General features: G+C 44.3%; 1 protein-coding gene across 1 annotated transcript in view; it reads left to right on the top strand.

The window, feature by feature from the left end:
- The window catches only part of robo2 (roundabout, axon guidance receptor, homolog 2 (Drosophila)), a 159,712-nt gene that overhangs the window by 115,703 nt on the left and 26,232 nt on the right, over nucleotides 1–17,777 (top strand). Inside the window, exons 8-18 of the mRNA XM_069668005.1 lie at nucleotides 689–813; nucleotides 2,464–2,635; nucleotides 5,545–5,750; nucleotides 6,687–6,768; nucleotides 6,865–7,030; nucleotides 7,125–7,291; nucleotides 8,445–8,566; nucleotides 10,394–10,625; nucleotides 13,488–13,612; nucleotides 13,719–13,890; nucleotides 15,601–15,789. Of these exons, the coding sequence (XP_069524106.1) occupies nucleotides 689–813; nucleotides 2,464–2,635; nucleotides 5,545–5,750; nucleotides 6,687–6,768; nucleotides 6,865–7,030; nucleotides 7,125–7,291; nucleotides 8,445–8,566; nucleotides 10,394–10,625; nucleotides 13,488–13,612; nucleotides 13,719–13,890; nucleotides 15,601–15,789 (1,758 nt within the window). The remainder of the gene's footprint in view (nucleotides 1–688; nucleotides 814–2,463; nucleotides 2,636–5,544; nucleotides 5,751–6,686; nucleotides 6,769–6,864; nucleotides 7,031–7,124; nucleotides 7,292–8,444; nucleotides 8,567–10,393; nucleotides 10,626–13,487; nucleotides 13,613–13,718; nucleotides 13,891–15,600; nucleotides 15,790–17,777) is intronic.

Raw genomic sequence — 17,777 nt, forward strand, 5'->3', positions numbered from 1 at the left:
CGTGTGACAACTGGTCTGGCTCCTGATGGATCGTGAATATTGACTGAGAAAGCTTCACACTAAGATTTCAAAGTTTGATAGCTTTTCAAGCCTCCTCACTTTGATGGAGAGGTGTTAGCTCCAAGTGTATCCAACACCCAAAAGTCTTCTCTGTCTCTCACTTCCTTTTGATACAACTTTGATCAGAAGTACTGCACCACTTCAGATCTTGACTTTTCTATGAGATGCATTACGATGCAGACTAAGCCTTTCATGTGGAAAGTCAGACGTGATCAGCTCCCTGTGTGTCTCTACCTGTTCGTAGTTTTGGATGTTGCCAGGGCATGGGTGTGCCTTTGTGTTGTCTCCGATCTAAATGCCATTGTGACCAAGGCGCTTCCCTGTGTGAATGCCAATGTGACTGTCATTCATTCAGCCCTAGCCTCACCTGGATGAATGGCCAACTTGGTTGCTATGGCAATGATAGTGGTTGGTGTTCTCCCTCTGTTCAGAGCCATTAGAGAGCGATTAACGGATGAAACGCTGCATGGACGCTCTGTACGGCACTCCCATTTTGATTTGACCGTGTGGTTTATTGCTTGTCTTTGCTTGAAATTCCCCAAGCCGTGACAATCTTCAGCCCCGATGTTTGTTACCACTTTGTGCCACTGCTCTTCTAACACTGCTGCTTTTTGCCCTTTGACCTCAGCTGCGCCCCAGTTTGTCATCCGGCCAAGGGACCAAATCGTGGCTCAAGGCCGCACTGCCTCTTTCCCGTGTGAAACCAAAGGAAACCCTCAGCCTGCTGTCTTCTGGCAGAAGGAGGGGAGTCAGGTAAGAGCAAACAATCTCACAATACCCATTGTGTGGAAAACATTTTTATCTTTTTTATTGCTTTTTTTCGCATTATTTCTCAAGCAGGAAAATATATTGCTCTGTTAGTTGGCAGCTTTATCTACTTTGCATCTCCTGTTATCAACACTCGGCACTTTGTTTAGTTCCCCTTTGCTATATGCACAATTGCTGAGTACTCATGATTCTCGTACACACACATACATACACAAAGCACTTGAAACTACACTATCTGTCATCAGTATCTTTACAGCAGACACAGAAACACCTTTGTTCTCAGGAGCCGCCAAACGACAGCGTGCCTGGCAAAGTGCTAATCGGTTTCCCGTGACCCTGCGCTGATAAGAACGATCCTATCCCTCACTCAAGCAGATAACCCATTCAAATACCTGGGTGTCCTCACTACGCTCAACAACAGTGCCAATTAGGAGCCTGTTGGGGCTTGTAGATGAGCCAGAGATATGATTCAGCTCTGGCTAAGGTTCAAACACACACACACACACACACACACACACAGAGCCTGCAGGGCAACAATTACAGCAAAGTTCTCTTGAAAGAGTGAACAGAAGTGAGACACATGCTTACCTGTTCACACAAACATTTAGTGTACTTCTCACCCACTTCACCTCTAACCACTGTATGACCTAAAGCATATGACTCAGTCACACTGAGTGACGCTGCGAGCTTGTTCACATAGAGCAGATTTATATCCGGCGTGCGTCTCACATTGTCATTAAAGATGAGCCTCTTGAAATGAATGCACTACAAACAGCTTTTGTACAAGCAGATGCACGTCCTCGCCATCTCCGCACTTGTCTCTGTCCTTGTGTTGATAGATGCTTTATCTACCTCGCCCACGCTGGCGTATACAGGGTGCAAAGGTATTTGTTGAGAGAACAAATTAAAGCTAATTCAGTGTAGTAATTAATGACAGAAAGACCTTTTTCTCACACTTGAGGATAATGGAGTGTACAACTCTCGTGTGCTGGAGATGCGTGGAGCCTAATTTAAAAAAACAAGATAATTTGTTGCATTAAAGTGATTAAGTGTAATTAAATCCCTCTAATTTGTTTGCTTGTTACCTTTGGGGATCATAAGAAAAAAGGGATATAAAAAAGAAAGAGCTGGGATAGATCGGCTGAATAGCTAATGAGAGAAGATGTAGAGATCATGTTTTTCCAGCACGATTAGTCCTTTGATCCTGTGTATTTACTCTGATGATCCTTTTGTCTTTAGCTAGTCTAGAGATGAATTGTATTTGCTCGATGGAAGCTCAGCTCGTACGGGGTGGTCTCTGTCGGTAAAAGAGCAGCTCAGAACAGTCGTGGATTTGAAGCAGAAAGGAAAGTTGTCATGAAGCCAACAAGAGCAAAAGTGGTCTTCATAACACAGTGGAGCCTCTGGCTTGGCTCAAGAATAAGTCTGAAACCAAGTCATCAAACTGTACACATGTCGGGCAGTTTTTGAGGTTGGTTAACCATGTGATAGATTAAATTGTTGTAATATTGGCTATGTGTGTACATGAGTGTGCACAGTACATGTGTGTGTGTTAAATGTGACTGTTTTGTCATGTTTCCAGGTCGTACTGGCTCCATGTTGTCACTAATTGCCCGTTTGTTCCTCTTCCTGCAGAATTTGCTCTTTCCCAACCAACCCCAGCAGCCGAACAGTCGCTTCTCAGTGTCGCCCAGCGGAGACCTCACCATCTCATCTGTGCAGCGGGCAGATGCTGGTTACTATATCTGCCAGGCCCTGACCGTCGCAGGCAGCATCCTCGCCAAAGCTCAACTGGAGGTCACAGATGGTGAGGGAAATTTCCATGCCAGCACACTAGAACACGTCTTTGCACCCCTGCAAACGTGGTGAAGTTGGTGTCCATGTTTGATTCTCTCCCACATGCATTTAGACATTTGCCTCTTAACAAACACTTTATTTATACCAACATCTGATTTTAGTGTTTTTACCTGTAACACATTTCCTCCCCTGCTCTATTGAAATGGGAGTTTGGCCTTTTAACACCCTTGAAAGTAAAGGTACACAAGCACCGATGATTATGTTTTCGTTTTACCTTGTGCAGGAATAATTCGGTTTGGAAATGCCAGTACGCCCATGACCTTCAGTTACTGTGTATTTCCAGTGACAAAATTTAATTAAAAATTTCTACTTCTGCTTTTGCAAAGGAAATAAAGCGTTGCCCTTGAGTTCCTTCAAGTTTAATGATCAGCGCTTGGGTGAGTGGGCGAGGTGCATGTATGTGTGTAAAGGAGGGAGGACGAGACACAGAGAGAAAGAGGGAGGGGGCTGGGGGGGGGGACATGATTGAGTGAGTGACTGACACTGGTTTTCTGTAGAATGAATTATGTGGTCCTGCGAGGTGTGGGAGCATCTAATCTGTTCAGCTGCTGTGATGGTCAGATAGACGGCCATCCATATGTCTGCTGAAGTACCTGCTAGCAGAAAGATTAAAAACACTACAGGACTTTATTCTAACATGTAGTCTGAAGCAGGAACGGTTTTATTGCACACACAAAATTGGTATGTCTGTCAAGAGCCTGAACCCATATATAGTCACATTTAAACCTAACATTGAATCGTTAAAATTATTGGGGGGTTTTTTATATTTACTTTATGTTTTTGAATTCAAAGCAACAAAAGGCATGTTTATAAGATAGGTGTTAGGCAGGGCCAACAAAAAAAAAACAGGAGAGATATGGGAGAGAGTACAGGAGGACCAGGGTGAGGTCATGGCCACACCTGCCGCAGTCTCCGTGTGATTTACTGCCCCGAGCCCCGACAACAGTCTGTGGAGTTCAAGGAGATCTGTAATGAGAAATTCCTGATCCAGAGACCCAAGGCCTTGGCTGAGCCTCGCCTCCTCCCTCTGTCACTCCTACATGCCATCAACACATATAACAGACGCATCAAATCCCTGGACCTATCAGGCCCTTGTGCTTTTTCACTTGGTTTTGTCAGAACTGGCCACAGCTTTCCAGCCTCTCTTAAAGTAATAATCTGGAAAATTTTCATTTAAATAAATGTCTGTTAAGTCACTATCTACGCGTTTTCCTTCACCCAGCAGTGGTTGGTCTGCCAGAGAGGGTAGGCGGAGCTAAGCGGCTGCTTTTCCAGTCTCTGCAAGTGTTGCGAGTAAACAGTAATCTACTATGGCTGAACAAACAAAGAAAAGATGGATGACTACAGATACAACTTCAAAAATAAGTGAAAATCCAAAGAAAAAAAAACAAACTCGATGCTCAGATGAAGCAAACAGTCTAAAAAGGAAAGCGACCATCAGTGAGGAAAATCAAGAGTTACAACCGGAGCCAACCGTGGACGTCACACATGCAACACTGTCTGGATATCTGGGAAGTGTGCTCCCGCAGTTACCGTTTATCACCATAGGTGCCGCTAAAGAGAACGAAACTGAGATCTTCGAGATTATAGCTTTAGCAGAGAAAGTATTGGAGTCAAGATGTTCCAAACACAGCTTACAATGCTTGTGTAAATCTTGAAGTAAATGAACAGCAGACTTAAAACTTCCCTGTTTTATGTTTCGAGTTTGACTACAGCAGAATCAGTCCCCTGCTTGTAGCCGGTGCTTTGAATCCTCTCTTGGCAGATTTACATTATGACTTGATTCATATGGTTGCATTACCCCTCCATTAAAACATCCAGAGCCATAAACAATAAGTGAAATATTACTGAAAAATTTGGCTTAGGGTAGATCCTATATCAGGGTTCTCCACGGTTTTCTTCTTTCTGTTTGAGGTGACCCCAAGCAACAGTGACTGCAAAAGTGTTTTACTTGAAATCACTTCCTTTTGTCAGATGCAGCGGCGAGAGAGAAAATAGGGGTGGAATGGAGGGTGTGATAATGTGTTGAAAGGTTACAGAGGTAGACTTGGTAATTAGCCCCTGCAGGTCTGACATCATTAATCCATACCTTCTAATTAATGTGGCTTCTGTGATGCCAGGGGGACTCCACATTATTCAACTCTAAATATATAAACTGCCTGTGTGCTGGAGTGCTAACTCTCTCCGAGATCACCTCTGACATCCCACTTTTTCATAGAAGGAACCCACAGGCTTTTTTTTGGCACATTATAACAAATGAATCCGCTCATGTAAATGAAATTCATCACAGCATTCGCTTTCATCTGAAGTGAAGCTAGAACAAAATATAAAAGGATTGTCTCCTCCGATTATTTGTTGTTAGGATTCAGATGCTATTCACTCTGTTTACACGCACTACAAGGATCATGAGGTGGTTTCAGTGAGTATTTGAAATTCACCTTTTATTGTGCCCCACACTGCACATAATGAAGTATTTATCTGAACCACACTGAGTCAAAAGCCCAGAGTCTCACCGCCAAACTGTACCACAGAGTCTCGAGTAGTGTATAAAAATAAGGCTACCCAGGCAGTAACTGGAAACTGCTTAGCATCCCTGTGCCACATCAATGAAACTAGAAAGCACTACTCAGCTGTTCTTTCCCCGCTTCCTGGAAATACAGGATATGGTCATTGTTCTGCGGTGCAATTACTAAACCTGCAGTGAAAATAGTCTACTTTATGAAAGACACCCACATCCACCCCCTGTGCATTTTATGATCAGTGCTGTCACTCATTTTACGTAACAGTCGGACGCCTCATGTGAACGCCGTCACCCTTCTGAACTCGGGAATAATAAGGATCATTGTGTTTGTGTCGCAGTGCTCACTGACAGGCCGCCACCCATCATCCGCCAAGGCCCGTCCAATCAGACGTTGGCGATGGACAGCGTGGCGCTGTTGAAGTGCCAGGCATCTGGAGACCCCATCCCGTCCATCAGCTGGCTGAAGGATGGGATCAGTCTGCTGGGAAAGGACCCTCGCATGTCCCTGCAGGAGCTGGGCAGCCTGCAGATCAAAAGCATCAAGGTAAAGGATCCATGCGTCTTATTGATAAGAACTCTCCTCAGTTATGCATCTTAATTTAAGATGTCTATATGCTGCCTGGTCAACACTGCAGGGTTCAAGCTTGGAGCATTCAGTAGGATGTTTAAGCATAACCTCGATAAGCTAGCTACCGTAATGTCTTTAAAGAGATGAATAGGCAGCATTGATTTTTTCTTTAATTGTTTGATGGTATCACTTAGTGCCACGGCAGCTTCAACCGGGCTCAGCTGTGCAGGATTGGATGGACTCCAGCTGTAGCATAGAAACATGTATGCACTTATAGATATATACACACACATGTGTACACACATACACGTTTAGAGTAGATTAAATTTAAAGGCTCACATCTTCCTTTCCCCACCCGGAGGCCTCAGAGGAATATCTATTACGCTTGACAGAGCTGCCGACCACTGACATGTTATTTAATAAATGGAAGGAAGGCACGGGGACAAAAACCAACAAACAACCAAAGTTCCTAAGAGGGATGGAGAGACAAGCCAGCTGTCATCGGTCCAGGGGGCTCCAGCAGCCCACCCTAAATTAATTAGCGTGGCTTTGTTGTGGTCGGAAGGACAGTGGGGAAATAAGGAAGGGGAGTGGAAAAGTGATGGAAGGGTGGTGAGTAGAAAATGGAATTCATTAGGAAATTAGCGTCAGCACTTCGAGGCACTCGCAAATGACACACAATTTGGCCTGCACAAGGCTTGCTTATGAAGTCGCACCATCACTTTTCAGTCTTTTAGCGATGGGAAGATCACATGTGTTCACTCACTGCTGTGGCTCTCAGGATGTGTGAAATGACATGGCCCTTTCACTGAAAGTGTTGTTATTGCAGACATTATGCTCTGTGTGTCAGTGCTGTATGTGTGTGTGCGTTTGTTTTATTCATAAATACGTGTGTCTTCTTCTGTACACCAGCTTTCAGACTCTGGGACCTACACATGTGTGGCTACCAGCTCCAGCGGGGAAACATCATGGAGTGCTTACTTGGAAGTCAAAGGTACAAGATGGACTTAAGATTCCATATATTTTAAGTACAGGAAAAAAAATATAGTTTCCATTAAGAAAGAGACTTACTCTGGTTCCATTTATTCAGAATCAGGTGGCGTGTTGGTGACAAAGAACCATGATGAGAACGAGCTTCCAGGCCCACCATCAAAACCTCAGGTCACTGACGTCACCAAGAACAGTGTGTCCCTATCGTGGCAGCCTGGGATGGTCGGAGCGTCACCCGTCTCCTCATTTGTCATCGAAGCATTCAGGTTTGTTTTAGCTCTAACATCAAACCCTCCCTCACTATTTCATTGGCAAGTATATTGTACTATGTAGTACTATCTCCTTTCTTTTATATTCCAGTCAATCAGTGAGCAACAGCTGGCAAACAGTAGCAGATCACATCAAAACCACCCAGTTTACCGTCAAAAGTCTCCGTCCAAACACCATCTACCTGTTCATGGTGCGAGCAGTCAACAACCAGGGCCTGAGTGATCCAAGCCCCATGTCTGAGCCTGTCCGAACACAAGGTACTTCTCATAACATTAATGTGAAAGAATCTCATTGTATTCATAGTGCAGGTAGTTACTTCATAATCTGTCATAACACCTATAAGTGTTGGTATGTGTGTTTCTTTTTGCTGAGTACAGCTTGTGGTCCCTCTTATAGGGTCAGGTCCGTGTGCTTAGCATCAGAGTGTGATACTTATCAGCTCCTCGCTGCAATCTGCAGTGAATAGCTAAACTGAAGCACTGCAGAGCTTTCCAGAGGTCAAATTCTCCATCTCAGCCCACCTCATTAAAGCTACACTTAAGCAATTATGTAAAATAAGCATGCCTTCTTTTGGAAGGCCTAACAGAGTTCGTGCTATCCCTGCTATGTTAATGATCATAACAGGAGAAAATGATGGCCTCCATAGCCAGAGGAGATTTGATTACGGCATCACACAGACCACAGTCTCCAGATCACATTGATATGAAAAGTCCTGAGTAACATAAAAAGGGAACCTTTGGCCCAGCTCTGTCAAATGTAAGCCAAGTGTGTGTTTAACAATTTGATTTGCAGCATATCTCTCGTGTTGAGGTGAAGGCCTTGAGATGATATACGGAGTTGTTTATTGAAAATGGCATGCATTGATGACAAATTGATTTTTCACTTCTTTGTAACTGTGTTTGGCCTGTCTTGCCCTGTTAATGTGTTCTGTGATTCATGACTGTGCTGGGTTGTATGAATGAAGCATTTCTGAAATATGATTTCCTCTTCCGAGTTCTTTTTTTTTTGCTTCATTTCAAAATGTGGCTTGCTTCAACCACACTCGGTATCTCATATGCTGGAGTTTTTTTATTGCTCGTAACTTGAAACACATGCAAGTGCGAAATGGGAAATGAGCTGGAAAATAGTGTTGTGTTTTTCATTCATCTAGCAGCCAATATGTCGCAGTGCTCTCAGTTCATTTGTGGACGTGGTTGTTCAGTCAGGCCCCCGTGTGTGCAGACAAGTCACACATTGCTTGCTGAAACCAAATGGTCTATTCAGTCACTCCTTTACCCTTCCACCTCTGATGCTGATGAAGCAAGGATCAGTGAGATAAACTGACTGAACTCTGTGTAACCCAAGTGGAGGAGAAAATAACTTTTTGGACACCTCTCGCACTTTTTCTAATTTTTTCTTCCTCTCTCACAGACATAAGTCCTCCAGCTCAGGGTGTCGACCACAGGCACGTACAGAAGGAGCTCGGCGAGGTCATAGTTCGGCTGCACAACCCAGTCGTCCTGAGTCCTACAACCATTCAGGTCACATGGACGGTAAGCGCATTTTAGTAGCATTACACTGCATCATTTTGGTGTGTTCAGCCCTAATCTTAATGCCGATTTTGATACATATGATTCATTGATTTGTTTGCGGTTCTCCTATCTCTCTACATTCTTTTTACATCTTTGATTTTGTCAAATTGAGCCATAAAGTTACGATAGTTCATTTTGAAGATCTCTCTTTGAAGCCAGGAAGGTGCTCCTCCAGGCTACCACTTGTTTTATGTCAGGAAATTTTAGTCAGGCTGTTTCCTAAGTCTGCAGCTTTGAAATATCGTCAGTGGTGACTTTAAAGTATCTGAAGATCAAATAGCTGGGAAATTGTTTCTCTTAACCACACTGAACATCAAAGGAAATGTCAGAGACATCTGGTTGTTCATCAATCTTCCATCTGTCTTCAGCTGCTTCGCTCCTAAAGCACTGACTTTGCACATTTAAAATTAGATTGAAATTAATGTCTGTGCTGGAGCTGTATTTTGTGAATACCAGTTTTCCTATTTTCCTCCCACCACAAGACGATTAATCTTCTTTAACTTACATATTTAAAACATACAAACACACACCTGCTCCTCCACTGTGCATATGCTCATATTGTGTTGTGTTCCTCGCAGCATCAATCAGCACATTAAGTCCACAAATTAGACAGTTTTGGTGAATGTAAAAATGTAAAAAGGGCTGCAGCTTTAGCTGAAATGTTTTTCATTTAATTGTATGGAAATGAGGATAAATTGCTATTTATATTATTCAAAGCTCAGGTGTTTATACAGTACATGTGCTGGTTCATTTTAATTGTGTTGCTATAAATCATTCAGGTGCGGGTATTTACAGTATACACCTATCACTTAGAGGCACTGGGTTCCTATTTCCATTTTCAAATGTACCACATTAGTAGTTTTCCTGGTGACATGTTTATTGACCCCAGTAATAAGTCTCACCCCAAGACGTGAGAGCTAATTTAATGTTAAAGCATTGCTTTATGATTGTAGTGTACAATCAACACAAACATGGCTGCCCAATCAATCAGGGGCCCTTTCAGTAAACAGAGGGGCCACTCTCGGAGAGCTTTTATATTCCCAAATCATTCCATTAATAAAAGTCATGCATCCATTTTGCTGATTTACTCGGGCTACACTGGTGAAAAACAGCTGCTTAATATCCCACTTGAAAGCCCCGCTCACTTCTTCTACTGTTAACAAGCCATTACAGTGAGTTATGCGCCTGCTTCTGCTCTGCATAAATTCAGCTTTTTCTGTCTAGGTAAATGGGCCCAAGTTTTAAGAGCGGGGGCCTTTGTGGGTTGCAGGGGGCTATCACACTTCTAGTCTCTCCATCTTTTCTATGGGACAGATCTGCTGTTAAAGCCTCTGCTGTGTATTCCCCTCTTGTCCCCGGGGTGTCTCTATTTGTTGCTGTATGACATTCTCATACTCACAGCCGATCTAACATGTGCTGGGACCGGCTTTCCAGGGCCACTAGTTAGTATTTATAATACATGTGAGACATGCATATGTCCTTTAAGGTGGCATTACGGGAAGTCTTTTTAATAGAGGTGGGAACACTTTGGCAGGGAGCTGGGTGTATGAGGTAATGTCAGGCTGTTAATTGAGCTAAGTGTGCCATAGCTGGTGATGAAAGGCCCATTAAACGAGTAACAGCCTCTAAAGTGTCATGAATGCAATCCTGTGAGGAGTAAATACATTTCGAAAAACATCCTTTTATATTGTCTAGTGGCCGAGCCAAGGTAGCATCTCCTTCACTACGCTGCACACTTCTTTTTACACTGAAATACAGCATTCATTTTCTCTTTGTTCACTTTCTCAGGTGGATCGTCAGTCCCAGTTCATCCAGGGTTACAGAGTCCTGTACAGGCAGACGTCCGGACTTCCCTCACCAGGGACCTGGCAGACTCAGGATGTGAAGGTCCCCTCTGAGCGAAGTGTCGTTCTCTCTGCACTTAAAAAAGGCATCGTGTATGAGATCAAAGTGCGTCCTTATTTCAACGAGTTTCAAGGCATGGACAGCGAATCCAGAACGGCACGAACGACTGAGGAAGGTAAGAAGAAGAACAGCACGCTGGGTATTATGTCAGGAGCAATGCAACAGAGTCACACAAACGTAAGATGATGTGTGACACATGACCCCATAGGCCGCTTTCATGTCGGGTTTTGTCAGGCACTGCTTTCCTCACTTTCATACTGAGAACTGAGGGTACATGTATGAATGCATTTGTGCGTGAATACATGTTTGTGCCTGTCGGTCTGACCTTCCTGCTGTGCTTTTTTTTTGTTTATGATTGGTAGTGTTAGTGCCAACCTTCTTCTAATCCATCACCCAGCAGCCACAGGCCTGAGCTGTGATTGGACGCAGCACACACTTCCTCCCGCGAATATGATCTGTCGCCCAAAGCTTGATTCAGACAGGCTCTGACAAGGCGATGTGGCACAATATCACACACACACAGACACTCGCACAGGTCTGGTTTTGGATGCTTTTACTATTTTGACCTATGCCAAAACAGAAATGCATCCAACGTCCACTGCACCAGACTCGCTTCAGCTTTCAAGTCTAACAACTCTAAAGAAATATTGATGTGATCCGAAGTAAAGAAAGACAGTGCATGCGTACAACGGCACAAAGAGACAAACACAGACTCTTTATGCTGTAGACAAAGCCCATCTTGCCACAACATATTTAGGCCTGCATGTATAGAAGACAGTTCACATCCTGTCTGTGTGACAGGCCCATTTATTTTCCCTTCCTCAGAGGGACGGTATCTCCTGTGGCCAGCCAGTCTACGCACTGCTGCAGTGATGCTGCTGCCATCACATTACAGCAATCCCAAACACACACTCCCACACCGACACGCACACACATATAGTAAACACATACATCCCAGCGCACCACCTCTCCCTCTGGCCTCCAGAACCTGCTTGTCCCAGCAATTACCAATGCTGATAACGCTCCCCGCTTCTGCTCTATCTGCATCCCAGTCCCTCGGTGAGCTCGACCCCTTTCTATTTCAGTCACAACCCCACTGCTGTGCCTGGTCATAGCTGATACACCTTCAGACACACGGCTCTAGGCTCCTTGGAGACCCTGGGACTACTGAGAAGGGCAGCGAGATGGATAGGGAAGTCTCGTTTAGAGGGTGATTAAAAGTAAGGTAGTCCATTAGCTAACACAATTAGAGAATCCCAAGAGCAGGACCAGACAGACGCTGGGCTGCAGTATGCTCGGCGCTCAAATGCTGTGTCCATCTTTGTAGTCTCCCTCTTGCTTTTTCACACCATCTCTCACTCTCCATCTGGACAGTCGTGTCACGGCTGATAAATGAACTCTGGTTGCCATCTGATTCCCTCGGAATGATGGTCTAAGAACACTTCTGTAATGCAAAACAATGCTTAGGGGGAGGGGAGCCTCAGTAATGTTTGTGCAAATGTTCATTTATTTTGGACTAATCTTCATCCACGTTGATGGATATCTCTGGAGGAGGTGCGCAGGTTTCCTCCCACACCACCCACTGCTGTGCGTTAGCTTCTTTTTTTCTATTGTATGTTTGTTTTCCTTCATCGTGTAGCACAGCAGTGTGTGTGTGAGAGACAGGGGGTCACATTCCTGCCTGCCATACATCACTCCGCTAATGGCTCTATTAGCACAGCCTCCCAGGCCTCTAATGAAAAATGTGAATTGTTTAGTACAAATATGCATGATAATAAGCTGCTAAATCATTCATAACATTAACTTTGAACGACATTGCCTCTGATGGCTGCCACGCACCAGTCCAGCACTTTGTCACCTGGATGTAATGCAGCTTTGGAGAGCCGCGAGCTTGATGGTTGATCAGATGCTACCTTAGTAGATTGTTTCTAATCTAGCCAAGGTGTTGGGTTCATCATTGGAGCCATTTATCTTCCACCATGCCAGGGCCTCCTGGCTCTCTGGGGGCCGGTGTGGCCAATCGCGCTGAGGGATGAGCACAGATTTACAGGGTGACACGTGCCATTTTGGATGGCGGCGAGGTGAGGGAGAGGCAGCCCAGGAGTAATTGACCTGTCAGTATTCTGCTGTGGTGCCGCTCCCCTGCCAGCCACTGCGGAAATGAGAAAACATTATTTTTAAAACGTTATTTCCAGTTGGGCCAACTGTTATTTATTTTCCCTCGGTTACCCCTTGTGGGGTCAGAAGATTGTCGCCATCAGAATAACAACAGAGTGAGGTTTATGAAAGCTTGGACTTGTCTTGTTTCTATCCACTATCTGTCCGCCTGTGGATGGAGCCGATTCATTTAGATGTGCCTCGCTCTGAAGCCTCTCTCTGATCCTTACCTACTGGCTTTAGTTTCATCTGGCTGATCGATGGAATCAGTCAATATGTTTACCGAGACCTTGTTTCCTTCCTCTGAAATGTGTTTTTTTCATATTTCCTTTTCGTCTGCGCCTCGTCTTATAAGCTCGTTGACCTGCATGCCACCCTGATTCGGTCAGTGCAGAGTCTTTGCTTGACTGAGAGCACTCTCCTGACTGTGCCAGGCCGTCATTCCACAAATCAATACCAGTATGCTCTGAGCAAATCCACCAGGCTGTAGCAGAGGATGAGATATTAAATCATAGTGAAGTGTCAAAGACAGGCTATAGCCATGTCAGACCTGCCCAGGTCCTCATGTAAATCCCCCTCTAATGAGACATCTTGACAGCCCTCAGCCACCTGTGTTATCCCCAAGAATAACATTCCTTGGAAAAATTGTGTGTGTGTCTGTGCACTTGTGTGTACATTTATAAGCTCCTCAAGCCTCCTCAAACACATTCAAATGTATATTACTTCTGTGCATTCTGTATTCTTGTTGCTAAGGATGAAACTCCTGCTGCCTGAAAAGTGTATTTGATTGTTGACATGTTTTTTGTGCCTCCTCTTTCAGCTCCCAGTGCTCCTCCTCAGCAGGTAACAGTCCTGACTGTGGGAAACCAGAACAGCACTTCCATCAGCATCTCCTGGGACCCGCCTCCACCAGACCACCAGAACGGCATCATCCAAGAGTACAAGGTCTGTCCAAGCGAGTCAGCGTGGATTTTCGTCAAGCTTACACACTTAAACTATGCAGCATGTAATCAACAGCCTCTCTTGTTTTTTCCATCCTCCCCTGCGATAGATCTGGTGTCTGGGGAATGAGACACGTTTCCATGTTAATAAGACAGTGGATGCAGCCATACGCTCCGTGGTGGTGGGCGGGCTGCAGGTGGGCGTGGTGTACCGGGTGGAGGTGGCTGCCAGCACCAGCGCTGGGGTTGGAGTCAAGAGTGAACCTCAGTCTATCATCATTGGTAAGATTCATTGATAAAAAACATTCATGACTTTCCAACATCCTGTTTCTATTTCCCCTCATGTTGACATCAGTGTTTGTCTTTCAGTGGTACTGGATGATTTCAGTAGGGCTGCAACGATTATTTTTTAACACCTAATCGAACGATTAGTTGATTAATCTAACAACTAATTTATTGTTTATTCTAAAGATTATTTACTTTTTTAAGTCTCCAATTTCCACGTCACTGTTTGATGATATTAATAATGATAAAATTAATAAATAATCATAATAATAGACAATTTGTCAGATGTCTGACAATAAAATCAAAATACTGGACCTCAAATTCAAAAGGATTGCTATGACACAGATTAATTTAATCACTGTACGTCAAAGCAACCATATCCCTAAATCAGTATTTTTACTTAAGCACTTACTTAAAGAGAGCAGGGTTAGCTAATTAAACAACATAAATCCACAATTTTTGAGAAGGTACTACAGAGGTCAACTTCTTACCCTCCCCTCTATTGAAAGATCGAGTTTGAGTTTTTCCCAACTGGACTTGAATGCATCTCTCTTCTCCTCTCGCTGTAACCTGTGTCGTGAAGTGTGCATTGAGTGCGTGGTCGAGCAAGTATGAGAGACAGCGAAGCAGGCGAGCGGAGCGGAGCTGTGCCGTAACTTCACTGTGCTCCAGCTCTTAACTCAGCCCTCTTGTTTTTGCGACGCACATTATTGACGTATGTCCGTAATCGATACCGTCGATTGCATCTACAAGTCGCTCCAGCCCTAGATTTCAGCAAAAAAAAAAATACTGTTAAGATTTTCATTTTATACTCGGATGTGTCAAATGTCTAATACAGTTAAAATAGTACTATTTTGATATGTGTCCTGCCCACATATGATTTATGTGTAGCTGAGGCAGATTGTGCCTGATTTGACCCATAACTGATGGCTTGGCCTGTAGCATGTTCTTATTTCCCCAGCGTCACTCACATAATCCATCTCCGAGAGCAGAGCCCCAAGCCTGCTGATATAATATGTTGTGCGTTTGCGGATGTGCGAATGGGTGTGTGTTCTTGCGGTTACACAGTCATAAAAAGATGAAGCGCATGTGTGCGACTTTGCATGCATACACAACACATAAACTATGTTTATCTTTATGAGCGTGTATTTGTTCCTGTCAAAGTGTGGGAACATTTGTTTGTGCTCTGAGTCTTATCATGCTCCATGAAAGAGTGTCCACCAGACTAGGCAGGGAGAGCTGCGATTGGAGATCAATACCGGCCAGGATCCGCTCCTCTCATTTCACATGGTGTGTTTTACCAGCAATGGAGTGAATTAGGGCCTGAGCTAAGCAAACAATCTCCTCACCTGGGGGTTTGTTATAAGCTTTTAGGCTTTGTCCTTTTCAGTCTGTACATTATGTTTCACTGCACATCCTTCAGCTCTGTGTCCTGCTCCCTCGGTCAATATCTCAGCTGAAATTCATCATACCTTCTATCTTTGAGCTTAATCTCATCTAACCCCCTTTCTTGATGTGTTGTAGGTGTTATTTCTGCACGGTGAAAAAGTGGAACATTTTCAGCCCTTCACCATTACACAAGCTACTGTGTTAACTTTCACCTTGAAGCAGCAAATCGACCACAACTGCATTACCACTTGCGTTTCTCTCCAGTAAGCATCCACCCTGCATCACATTAACGTTGCCTGTTTATCCCCGCGCCCTCAGGTAAGGAGTTCCGGGACGTGATTATACATGGAAACCGGAACAACAGCATCACAGAACAGATCACGGATGTGGTGAAGCAGCCTGCCTTTATCGCTGGTATCGGAGGAGCCTGCTGGGTCATCCTTATGGGTTTCAGCATCTGGCTGTACTGGAGGAGGAAGAAGAGAAAGGGCCTGAGCAACTACGCAGGTTAGACTGATCATAGTCTCTTTGTTTATGCAAATCTTCTCTGACATTCTGCTCTTGTGCCTTAGGCTTTTACAGTTTTTTTTTAGTCAAAGCAAGAGAATTTCACAGCTACATGATCATCTTTTTGCCTTAATCAGAACAGTTTTGATGCAACATTGTAAAAGCTGCTAGCAGTCGGTTGAGGTGGCTGTGGTGTTAAAGCTCAACAGGGAGACAGATGTCAGTGTGACTCATTTCCAGAAGGCTACAGTTTTTGACAAATCCACCCACAGTGTTGGTTAATAGCCCGGAGTGGGCCGAGCTGAGTGGGCAGACTGGACTCTCTGCTGGTCACTGAGGCTGGAGTTGGTCCAGCTCTCCTCCCACACACTGACCCTAACATCTTACTGAGTGACCCCCCCAGTCAATATGAGCAACCACCAAGTCCATATACACCGCCAAGGGTGCAAGATGTAATTAGAGAGCAGAAAATGGTAATGAGACACACATTAGTGCTGCAGTCAGTGCAACACAATGCTTACATTAGTTCCTGCCTTATTAAAGAGCAGAAAGAGCAAAAGAAACACCTAATTATTTAGCTGTTTTCAATTATTATTTGTAGCCAATCAAACAGAGCATGCACAGTGGCAGTTACTTTAATACAATTCTGTGCTTCATTTCTGTTTGTTACATTTCTGTGTTTGTGTGTTTTCTTTGGTTCGTGCCACCGTCTCTACACCTCTGTGGCCTCTGAGCTGGCTGCTTTCCTGGCTGTTGCTCTGCACGCTGGGCGATGATGTGGTCTTACATTCTCTGAATCCTCTCGGCTTGACCCCGTCCCCAGTGTGCAGATACCCCTAAAGCACCGCTTATCTCTGCAGGCTTTTAACGCACAACTTCTCTGTCTTCTTGTTTTGCAGTTCAGTCCTTCACCTTCACCCCTGCAGGTACTGTTCATTTGTCCCGTCTCCTCACCCCACCTCAACGCAGATCCATCTCCTGCCCTCTTACAGTGTTTATGCTTTGATTGTTGGGCTGATGGTCATTGCTAATGCTAATCCAAACTTCATAACCATGAAGGCATCAGCTAATTTGCAAGTCAAATAAATCTAGATTTGCTTTTAGCCATGACCAGAGCCCTGCAAACTTAAGCCTTATTCCTGCTAAACCCACAGCTTTCTTTACATGTAGTGTTGTATTTGTGTGTCTGTTGTGGCTACTTTTTATAGAGTGGAGCTCATCCTGTCTCGTGTATCTCTTTTCCTCTTCCTCCAATGATCTTATTCATCTTTGTTTTCCTTTTAAGACTTGGATCCTGTTGTAATTTACATATCTGTTCTCCATAGGTGTCAGTTAGACAGACGGGTGGTGTATTTTTCCCCTCTTTCCCTTCCATTGAGTTGATGTGTTTTTTACTTGTGACAGTTCCCCCCACTACTTCAACTGTAACATATCTGGCCTGCTTGGCTACATTTCTATTGTGCTTTGTAACCATTTAGGTGGTTTAACAGCGTGGTAACAACTCTGTACAGATCATTCATCTGAACGTTCGTGGATGGAGTGGACTCTATCGTAGACACTGAGGTTGCAAGTCAGGCCATGTCTACATGTATTTTTCAAAATTGAGTTTTTCCCTCCTTTGTTTCCAAAAAAACCCCGTCCACACAAGGATAGTTATATAAAAAAAATCCCCATCCAAACGAAAACACAACAGGAACGCTGTCATGAGAATGCCACACCAACAGGCAGAGATATAACCCGGTCATTCTAAGAAAAAAAAGAAAAGCGCGGCTGCAGTGGTGCATCGAGGAGTAACTGTACATATATGTGTAAACATGTTAAGGTCCTGTTAGCAAGGTTAGAAGCATCACTGTTTTTGTCACATCCGTCATTTTGCAAGGAATGTCGAGATAACGGCGCACAGCCGGACGTCCATGCCAAAACCGCCCTTTACCCCGTCTACACGTCTCCGTGGAAACAGAGTTTCTCACCATGGCTGGAGTTTTACA

The sequence above is a fragment of the Semicossyphus pulcher genome, unplaced genomic scaffold (assembly GCF_022749685.1).
Source record: "Semicossyphus pulcher isolate SPU_LCO1_2020_fin unplaced genomic scaffold, fSemPul1.0.p SCAF_19, whole genome shotgun sequence".
Classification (NCBI taxonomy): Eukaryota; Metazoa; Chordata; class Actinopteri; order Labriformes; family Labridae; genus Semicossyphus; species Semicossyphus pulcher.